At 57.0% G+C, this 10,674-nt stretch overlaps 1 protein-coding gene across 1 annotated transcript in view; it reads left to right on the top strand.

Moving 5' to 3' along the window:
• Nucleotides 1-1,293: 1,293 nt before the first annotated feature.
• Nucleotides 1,294-10,674, top strand: part of Adcy5 (adenylate cyclase 5) — a 146,578-nt gene continuing 137,197 nt past the window's right edge. The window contains exon 1 of the mRNA XM_059276848.1: nucleotides 1,294-3,072. Within this exon, the coding sequence (XP_059132831.1) occupies nucleotides 1,930-3,072 (1,143 nt within the window). The 5' untranslated portion in view covers nucleotides 1,294-1,929. The remainder of the gene's footprint in view (nucleotides 3,073-10,674) is intronic.

The raw sequence follows: 10,674 nt of genomic DNA, 5'->3' as shown, positions 1-10,674 counted from the left end.
ACTGCCAGCAACTCCATCTTTTCCCTCGCTGTCTTCCTGCGCCTCAGAGATCCCCGGTCTCTCTGCATCTCCCCAGTTCATTTCCGGGTCTGGCTCTGGGTCCCTCCGTCCTCTCGAGGGACTCTTGTCTCCAGTTCCTTGCGGCAGTAGCGGCCCGGGTGCCCCCCACCCGGCGCGCCCTCCTTTGGCACCGTCGCCGGGCCACAGAATCGCCCAATAAGAGCACCGGACTCGAGTCTGACAGCTCTGGAAGCGGCCAATAGAGCCGGACCAGAGAAGGGGGGGCGCAGCACCGTAGCTGAAGTTGGGCTGAATGGGGGTGGGGGAGAAAAGGGTAATAAAAAGAGGGGAGATAGGATTGGGGGCGCAGGACCTGGCCGGGGGTGGATCCCCTGCTACCCAGGTCCGACGAGGGATCCGCTGGTTGACCCGGCTCCAGGCACCAGGGAGGGAGAGGGGCGCATTGAAAATTTTAGGTGAGGAAGGGGAGCGGGGGGTCCCTACGGACCCCGGGTTGGGCCTGAGTATGCCCGCGGGGCGCCGGGGCCAGGGCCCGGGGCGAGGCAGGGCAGAGGGCGGAGGCGGCCGCACGCCGCTGTGAGCCGAGGCCCGAGCGGCGCGGGGGGCGGGGAGGCGGCGGGAGGAGGGGATGCGGAGGGCGCTCCGGCGGCGGCGGCGGCGGCGGCGGCGAGCGGGCGAGAAGGGAGGAGCGGCGCGAGCGGCCGGAGCGGCGCAGGGCCCGAGGCGTGCATGGCGCGCCCGGAGCCGGGCTCCCGCGGCCCCCTCGGGAGCGCCCCGGGGGCGCCGCGGCTCTCTGGCCGGCCCCTGTCGGCCGGCTGCTGTTGAGCCGCAGCCCTTCATCGCTGGATGCTGTGGTCCCCGGGAGAAGCCCGCCTGCGTTGGGGCAGAACGGCGGCGGCGGCGGCGCTGCGCCGGATTCCGCCCTCCGCGTAGTGGTTCTGCGCCCGGCCACGGTGGGCCCGCCGCCGGCAGCGAGGAACCGGGGGCTCGCGGAGCCAGCGACTCAGCTCTCGGGACCGGAGGGTGCGGGCCAGCCTGCTGGATCTAGGGGGACAGGAGGAGACGAGAGGGGAAGGGCCGCGCCGCAGGAGCCGGTCCTCGCCCCCGCCCCCTGCGCGGACGCGCCGGAGGCTCGGCTCGCCTTTCGCGGGGGCCACGCTCCCACTCGCGCCGCCGGTGGTGGGGGATGCAGGCGACGGCCCCCCCCGGGCTCCAGGACCCTCCTCCCCAGGGCTGGGGAGCTCTTGCTCCGCCCGCCGCCCCCTCCCCCGTCCTCTCCACCCCCCATCCCACCTCCCCACCCCTCGTAAGAAAATAATGCTGGCAGGAGCCTGCACCTCCCAGTCGCTCCCAGTGCGCCGCGAGCAAAGGGCACCCGCTGAGTCTCCGTGCCGGGACCCCTGCCGAGCCGCCCTCGCTGCCACCTCGCCGGGAGAGCCGCTGCGCTCCGCTTAAGCAGAAGCGGAGAGCGCCGCGCCCGGGAACTGCCAGCTTCGGAGAGGCGCCGCCCGCAAGGACACCTCTCCGTCCCGCCTGATCCGCAACTCTCGGCCCTCGTCTGGCTCGACGCGAGCCAGGAGTCCGGACGTCTCTGCGCGCGGCGCAGCAGCCGGAGCTGTCCCCGTTGCCTTCGCTCGGAGCCAACTCCGTATCGGACCTGGGACTCTGGACTCTTGATTCGCAGCTACTTCTCACCTCGGGGCTGCGCTGTCTCCCCGTTAGCCTTTCCGTTGTCCTCCACCGCTCAGGACGGGGGTGCCACGATGTCCCGCTGCTGCTCAAGGCCCCGGGCCTCCCTCGACGTGTGACCCTAGTCTGGTCCCCCTGCTTGGCCGTCCGCCCTCTCCTTGGAGACCCCCGGCCCGGCCCCCGGGGGAAGAGGAAGAAGACGACGAGGCCGAGGGGGGGATGTCCGGCTCCAAAAGCGTGAGCCCCCCGGGCTACGCTGCACAGACAGCGGCGTCGCCGGCGCCCCGGGGAGGCCCCGATCATCGCGCCGCGTGGGGAGAGGCCGATTCCCGCGCCAATGGCTACCCCCACGCCCCCGGGGGGTCTACCCGCGGCTCCACCAAGAGATCTGGGGGGGCGGTGACCCCACAGCAGCAGCAGCGCCTGGCCGGCCGTTGGCGCGGGGACGACGACGACGACCCTCCACTAAGCGGCGATGACCCTCTGGCTGGGGGCTTCGGCTTCAGCTTCCGTTCCAAGTCCGCCTGGCAGGAGCGCGGTGGCGACGACGGCGGTCGCGGCAGCCGGCGGCAGCGGCGGGGCGCGGCTGGAGGGGGCAGCACCCGGGCGCCCCCTGCGGGCGGCGGCGGCGGCGGCTCGGCGGCGGCGGCGGCGGCGGCGGCCGCAGGTGGGACAGAGGTGCGCCCCCGCTCGGTGGAGCTGGGCCTGGAGGAGCGTCGTGGGAAGGGCCGAGCGGCCGATGAGCTGGAGCCTGGCACTGGCGCCGTCGAGGATGGAGACGGGTCCGGGGATGGAGGCAGTTCGGTGGCGTCAGGCTCCGGGACCGGCGCGGTGCTGTCACTGGGCGCCTGCTGCCTGGCCTTGCTGCAGATATTCCGCTCTAAGAAGTTCCCGTCGGACAAATTGGAGCGGCTGTACCAGCGCTACTTCTTCCGCCTGAACCAGAGCAGCCTCACCATGCTCATGGCCGTGCTGGTGCTCGTGTGCCTGGTCATGCTGGCCTTCCACGCGGCGCGACCCCCGCTCCAGCTACCCTACTTGGCCGTGTTGGCAGCTGCTGTGGGCGTGATCCTTATCATGGCCGTGCTCTGCAACCGTGCAGCCTTCCACCAGGACCACATGGGCCTGGCCTGCTATGCGCTCATTGCGGTGGTGCTGGCCGTCCAGGTAGTGGGCCTGTTGCTGCCGCAGCCACGCAGTGCCTCCGAGGGCATCTGGTGGACCGTGTTCTTCATCTACACCATCTACACGCTGCTGCCTGTGCGCATGAGGGCCGCGGTGCTCAGCGGGGTGCTTCTGTCGGCCCTCCACCTGGCCATCTCTCTGCGCACCAATGCCCAGGACCAGTTTCTGCTGAAGCAGGTAGGGGCCCACCTGGCCACACTGGATTGAGGGGTGGGCAGGCCTCGGCCTGATTTTAGAGAAAAGGGATCCAACCCGCATCAGTTAAGAGTGGTAAAAGCAACCAGGGAGACAAGGCTTCAACGCCTATGTGCCTTCCAGGCCTAGCTTCTTTATCCACGGAGGACTACTTTCGTATGGCTTGTAATGTTGTTGGCCTGGTGGAGGACACGCTTCATACTAGTCACAGTTGCCAATTCGAGCGAGGAAGGAGGGTTTGAGAAAATTGCAGAGTCCCTGTTTCTCTCAGAACTTCGGGTCCTGTATACAGAAGGCTCCCAACAAAAATGGCGGGGCCCTCTAGCAGCCAACCCCTCCTGAGCACCACTGAGACTTTATTAGCTCGTCCTGGGATACACAGTTGTGGAGGAGAGACGCTGGGCACCCCTTGCCCAGTCTTGAGGAGAAGTCTGTAACCCTGCTACCTGAGGCTGGGCTCTTGGGAGCTGGAGAGATCTTGAAGGAGGACCGATAAGTTTGTTTCCTTTCCCAAAGTGCCTCAAACCAAAAATCTGCCTTTAGCAAAGGCGAGAAAGAGCTGCTGAGATGTGTGTGATGGCTGTCCCCTTTCTGGCTGTGCTGAACATCATCCCTTCCGATGGACACTCCTGGTATTGCTTTGGCGAGAACTTTATATTCCTAATGGGACTTGTTAGGCAACCTAGAACTGTGGACTCAGAAGGGCATTAAACTTAGGATTCTTGGTTGACTGGTGACTCAGGCTTGACCCTAGGGTGAGGCAGGCTCCCTGATATCCACACCGTGACCTGCTTGCTTGCTTGTCGCTCAGTTGGAGAGTCAAGTGGGGTCTTGCCGCCGGTGAGCGTCTTGATTTTGGGACCCCACTTGCACATCCCTGTCTCTTGACATCCACCTCTTTTCACAGAGCCTCTTAACAGTATGCTCTTGTCACTGCTGTCCTGTTTTTCTCCACTAACTTCTACCTTCTTCCCCAGACTTCGATCCTGGGGGTGCTCTCCTGTGCCCCCTGGACGCATCCTCACCCACAGGGAATACCGGTCAGATGGGCTCTGGTTAACCCTCCAGGGGACACTGTGATTGGGAGCGACCTCTCTAGTTTCTCTTCTAGACAGTGAGAGGGTTGATTATGCCCCTTCCGCTCTGAGCATCCTCAGAGTGGAGCTTCATCTCCTGCAAGGATCTTCTCTCAGGGCCACTCTGGGCTTTCTCCCCTCTGCTGGGTTAGCGTGGACCCGGAGGTATATTGAAATGCTTGTTATTCTCCAGCACCCGTTGATATTTGATCCCTGTCCAGTGTAATCTCCTTGGAGTCCTGGGGTATCCAATCTCCCTCCTTCTCTCTCCTTCCCCTAGAACACTTAGCTGTGATTTAGTAGCTTCTTGCCAGCTTGGTTGGGGTCCAGTGAGTGGGCCAGTTCAAGTTGGTGGCGGTGGCTTTCCTGATCTGGTGTCAGAAAGGGCGGGGATTGGAGACCAGCTCTGAACTTGGGAGAAGTCTTTTGAGACATGGATGCTGTTTGAAAGCGTTACTACCGTTGCTATGGAGCGGTGATCTCAGATGGGGCCTCTGTCACTGTAGGGTGGGCTCAGCTTTTCTTCGGAAGGAAGGGGACTTGGTTCATGTGTGGCAGTGGGAGGTTTTCAGGGTGGCTCAAGGTATCCACAGAACCGGAGTTGGGAACTTGAGGTCCGACAGTAGTCTGAGGCAGTCCTGAACACAGGCTCTTAGATGGACATAAATCCAAGGAAAAGAGGCACCAACTCTAGGCTGCGTCAGCTTCCTCATAGCGTGAGCACACTGTTGCAACCTCGTCTGCCGGGTGGACTTTCTCTTACGGTTCCTCAGGCTCACCCTCCCTCCCTCCCTCCCACCCTCCCTCCCTCCCTCCCTCTCTCCCTCCCTCCCTCTCTCCCACCCTCCTGCCCTCCCTCCCCACTCTACCCATCCATGCTCCAGGCTTCTTTTCCTACTGTGGTCTTTAGACTTCTTCCTTGGTGCAAGATTTTGGATAGATTTATACTTAACTTTTTTTTTTTTTTATCTGCTCTAAGTCTAGCAGAGCTTGTTAGGAATGAGCCAAGACAGGGGGACACAAACATTCTTTCTGTTTGGCCTCTGAGAAAACGGTATTTGTGTGTGTGTGTGTGTGTGTGTGTGTGTGTGTGTGTGTTTGTACTTGATTTACCTTTCAGATTTTGCATGGTCTAGAATTTGTCTTCTTGAGCACAAACTGTGCTGGGCCGTGGGGAACTGGTAGTGGGGACAGCCCTGTATTGGCTTCTGCCTCAGATTGCTCTAAAACAGCAGATGTCTGAGGTGTGACTCGGGTCCAATGTTAGGTTTTTTTTTTTCCCCCCAATGAAGACACATACCCAGGACAGGTACCGACAGTGAACCTGTGGTAGTGTTTGGGCTTTGACAGTCTCCCCCATGGCGTCTTGATCACACAGTAGGCTGACAGTAAAGTGTGTGAGCATTTCTTCACTTCTGCAAGGCTGCCCTCTGGCCTCTGAGAGCCTGATGGGGGGTCAGCGCGATCTGGTCTGCGCTAAGTTTTTATTCTGCTCAGCACCCTCGATGGGTGGGGCTCCGTCCTTGGCTCTGGGCAGAGAAGCAGTGATTGGTTTCTTAGTATGTTGGTAAGAAATGAGACCCAAGGTGCAAAGGCCCCAAAGAGGGTCCTTCCTTCTTCCCTTTCTTTGTCTCTAGTTCTTAACCTTCCTCAGAGCTCTGCCATCCTCCTCCTCTGCACCCCCCATTCTTCTCTCTCACCTCCTTTTTCTATCCCGTCCACTCCAGCACCCCCTGTTGATATCTGCCCACCCATCCCTTCCTTGGCCTTTCAGCCTGTTCTGCTCGCCTCTCTTTTGCTTCCTGTTCCCTCTCAGCCTCTTGTGTGCACGTGTCTTGCTGTCGTCTCTTCTTCCCCTCACTGGGGTACAGTAGGAGCGTCATAGCTTGTGTTTTTTTTTCTCTCCTCCTCTTTGCCTGTTAGAGGTCCCTCTGCTACACCCATACCATAAATAACACTCGAGCATCTGCCAAACACATTCCTCACTTGTGTTAATAGGCTGCAATGATGCTGGAGCCCGTTGCCATGGCAACCTCATTTTTGTTTGACTGTATCCCACTCTGCTACATAAAGCCTCTGTGTGCACTCACACACAAACAAGCATGCTCCCACAACTATCACCCATGCTTGGCTGTCAAAGAGTATTTTGGAGACCATGTCCTTGGGACTTGTTGGGGGTGAGGTGTTCATTTGAGCTTGAAAAGACAGTCCCTTCTTCCTTCCAGAGATACCTTAGGAGGAGGTGATATGGACGGAAAAGCTCTTTGGGAAGTAGGAACACGGTTCGAATGTGGGGCATTTTCTTACGCAGCCTCATTAAACCTGCCTGGCGTGGCTTCTGGGGAGAAGATTCCGACCCTGCATGTGTCTCCGGGAGCTTGCCGCGTGGATGCCCAGCCTCGTTGAACTCTAGCTTCCTTTAGCTCCTCGCCTTTCTTCTTTCCAGTCCTTTTGGGAGAAGCTCAGCCTGGTGGCTTCTTGCATGTCTTCTTTTGTGCCCGTCTGAACCCACAACTGTCACCAGTTGTTGGAGCTGTCAGAACGGCACAGGCACTGTGTGGGTGATGTTCTGTGACTGAGCACGTGTGAATGTCTGCCTTAAGGAGGTAAGGGGTGGGTGAGGATGTAGGTCAGCAATGGAGTCCCATGGCTGCCCAGGGACAAGCATATGTGTGTGTGCCTGTCTGTCGTCTGTCTGCCTGTCTGACTGTCTGTCTGGTGCTGGGGTGGCTGGAAAGCCTTTCAGAGGAGCTCCTTGCAGTGCCGACCTGCTTGTCTTGGGCTAGCTTCCAAGGGCCCTCGCCTTTCTCCCTTTCTCGTTATTCTAATGATAACAAATTATCATTATTGACCTGAGCTCCTCAGGGAGTGCTCTGCTGGTCCAGCCCCTCTTCTTTTAATCACTGAGAGGAGGGGCTGGCCTTGGGCAGTCTACTGCCTTGTCCCCGTGCTCCTGCAACCTGAGTGCTCCACAGCACTCTAACACCTGCTGAGAAGCTGCCTCCTGGCTCTGGAACGTGGCCCAGAGGCCTTCTGATGGGTCACCGTGGCCTCCCCAAGTGTGCTGCTGGGTCAAGTGGAAGGGGACACACTTTGACTCTCCAGGCCCAGCACTGTCTGTCACCAGGAACTTCTTCATCACCTGTCTTTCTGTGCAAGGGCAATCTGGCTACAAGCGAAGCCAGCAGGCTGGAGTCGGGGTTGACTTTAAATCTGGATGTGTGTGTGTGTGTGTGTGTGTGTGTGTGTGTGTGTGTGTCTGTTTGTCTGTCTGTCTGTCGCCCCTCAGGGCTAATTGCCCTTGCTGGCTGTCTTTCCTAATTGGTTTCAGTTGTGTTTTCCTCTTTCCTCGTCCAGGCAGCTAGGACAGGGTACTTGGAGGGAGTAGAAGAAGTAGCTCCTGACAGGGGTTCGAGCAGGCTTCTGGATTGGGGTTGGGGGGCCTTTGCTAGGTCTTAGGGGATCAGTAGCCTGAGGGGGGAGGAGCCTGTTAGTGGCGACTCAGCTGAGGGTCAGAATGCTCCGCTGTGTTTGCAGGGATGCTCACAGTTCACAATTCAGCCTCAGTTGACCCGCAAGTAAGAGCTCAGGTCGTTGTGCTGAGGACCAGCTCACGCCTGTCCCTGCAGAGGACAGACAAGCTCTTCCCAGCCTCACTGTGTAGACAGGCCCCGACCATGAGTCCCTGTGTCAAAGCTGACAGTTGGCAGGAGAATAGGGCTGTGACCCAGGCTTGGACCAGGCCACATCCTCTCCTGAGAGATGTGAATGGACTTGCCACCAGGATTCTAGTCAAATGGGGGGCGGGGGTGGGGGGCGGGGGGTGGGGGAGGGAACCTCAGGAAGGAGTCTCCCTGGGCTATGCCAGCTTCTAGATGGGTGACTTCCGGTCCACAAGGCCTGCATCGTACCTCAACTAACTTCTTTCATTTTGTGGCAGGCCCAACTTGTGATCCACTTACTTTTCAGGAGTGTTGAGAATGGAAAGTTTGCTCAGGGAACTTCATCATGCTTGTTCCCATAAATCCTTAGGGTATAGTTATACAAGTAATGTTCTAGCATGTTCTTCTGTCACCCATGCTTATCAGATTGGGGAGGCTGGCTCATGGAGAGCAGGATAAGCATTCATTTTCTTTTTCAAATACAAAACTTAATGGAGCAAATTGGAAAGGCAAAGTTTTACACACACACATTCACACACACACACACACACACACACACACACACACACACTTTCCCCTGCTCAAGGCGATGTCCAGTTGCAAAATGGGAAAGATCTGTACAGCACTGTGAACAAAATCTGGGCATTTCTGGTTAACAGGCAGTGAGCTTTCATGAGTCCATCTTTGGTGTGGCTGTGGGAAAGGCAGGTAGGAATCTTGGTTTTGTTTATAGGAGTTCCAGTTCACAGGAAGGTTGAGATCTTGTCTGAAGTAAGGTGTTTGATTCTAAAGTTCAGAGGAAGGTGACCAGTTTGGTAAGGGGACTGAAGACCTTGATTTCTAAGGGGACAATGGATGGAGTGAAGGACAGTGCAGAGAAGAATGAGCTAGACCAGCTGCTGCTGCTGAGATCCCTTGCTGGTATTTATAGGAAGGCCTTAGTTTTGGTTGCTCCCAAGGATAGGTTTTACGGCAAATGGCTGAAAATAATGGACTGCTTTTGGCTCCAGACCTTTCTGGCAACTGGGGTTGCAGTGACCAACCCAGATGCTCTCTGTCAGTGGAGTGTACTGGTAGAATCCAGAAGGCTGCCTGCTAGGCTTCCTACAGTGGAAAGTGCTTGCCTGGGGTAGTCTATCATTGAGTCCTAACCTAGGCTCATCATTATCTTTTGGGAAGTTTTTGGAAAATGCGGACTCCCACCCAGGTGCTGCTAGAAAGTGCAACTTCCAAGAGTCTGGGAATAGTTTGTTTTTATTTTTATTTTATTTTTTGGTCCTAAGGATCAAATACAGGGCCTTGAGCATGTTAATGGGGGCTATACTCAATCAGTCCCCCCCAGCCTGGACTTACTATTATTTTAAAAAACAGCTTGGATCTAGTGTTCCAAGCTCTCCTGGTAGTCTCGTTTTTGTTTTTTTTGGTTTTTTTTTGTTTTTTTTTTTTTGTTTTTTGAGACAGGGTTTCTCTGTGTAGCTTTGCACCTTTCCTAGAACTCACTTGGTAGCCCAGGCTGGCCTCGAACTCACAGAGATCCACCTGGCTCTGCCTCCTGAGTGCTGGGATTAAAGCCGTGGGCCACCACCACCTGGCACTCTCCTGGTAGTCTTAATGGCCAGCTCTCACATTTGGGAGCCAAGGGGAGCTCTCTCTGGTTACTCACCTTTAGGATTCTGAGGCTCAGTGTGCGTGGCAACATAGCTGTGTCCTGGAGTTCTCCGTATACCACTTCATCACGCCCTTCCCAGTATATTATTTCATTTCTCATCATTATAGCAAGAGACCTTGGTAGGTAACTTTTAGTTATAAAGGAAAGGGTTATTTACTAAAGTTTCGGAGCCTGTGTTGGCTCATTTCGGTGGAGGGTTGCTTAATAAGTAGCAGAGGCAGGAACCTGTGGAGGACCACACGCTCACATCCTGAGCCAGGAGCAGAGAAAGCTGGATGAGGCTTTTGTTACAACCCTCTTGGACCAGGGATAGAAACTGGGCAAAGCAGTCCATGTCTTAATCTTGCAAGTGGAGGCAGGAGGCTCAGAAGTTCAAGGTCATCCTCAACTACATGGTAAGTTTGAGGTCAGCCTGGGCTACAGAGACCCTGGCTGGAAAAATAAGACAAAACAAAACAACAACAAAACCTTCTTGTAAAAACTACCATGGAGTCGCACAGAACTGCCAAGAAGTCATGCAGGAGGTAGCTCATACCCCTGGCGGCCTTCGGAACCCCTGCAGGGGCTCACTTCTCAAATGCTCCACCATCTCCCAATAGTGCCACCCTGGGGAGCAACCCTTTAATCACTATGGATCCTTAGGGGGATCCACAAACCTCACACAGGTCATAGTGCATGACCCCTGTTGAAAGCAGCAGCATCCTGCAGAGTGGTGTTCAGGTGGCCTGGTGAGTGTGTGCTAATTTAGGGAAGGTGATTGAATGATTGAATGATGGGAGTAGTGAGCCAGCATGGGAGATGCCCAGCTCCGAACTCTTGTTCTCCATGCATCCCTCCCCCAACTAGTCCCTCTTGCCTGCTGGAGGCAGAGCAGTCTGTAGCCACTGTGATTGGGTAGGGGTAGTAGAAGGGGCGGGGCGGGGGGGGGGCTGGGTTTGCCTCGGGGTTTGTTCATTCATTTCTCTGATGAGTGGGAAACACTGGAGAAGGAGAATAGGAAGAGATTAGGGAATTAGGAGGTGGTTTGAAGGAAGGAGGTAGGATTTAAGGAAAGGCAGTAAGAGATTGGTATTGCTAGTCTGGGGAGAGGGAGGACTGGAGAGTGGGGGCAGGGTTGCTTCTGGGAACAATGGGACACAGTCACAGAGGAGGGGGAGACAAACAAAACACGAGGAGA

This window comes from Peromyscus eremicus, chromosome 12 (genome assembly GCF_949786415.1).
Source record: "Peromyscus eremicus chromosome 12, PerEre_H2_v1, whole genome shotgun sequence".
Lineage (NCBI taxonomy): Eukaryota > Metazoa > Chordata > Mammalia > Rodentia > Cricetidae > Peromyscus > Peromyscus eremicus.
This window is presented reverse-complemented; position numbering and strand designations above follow the sequence as displayed.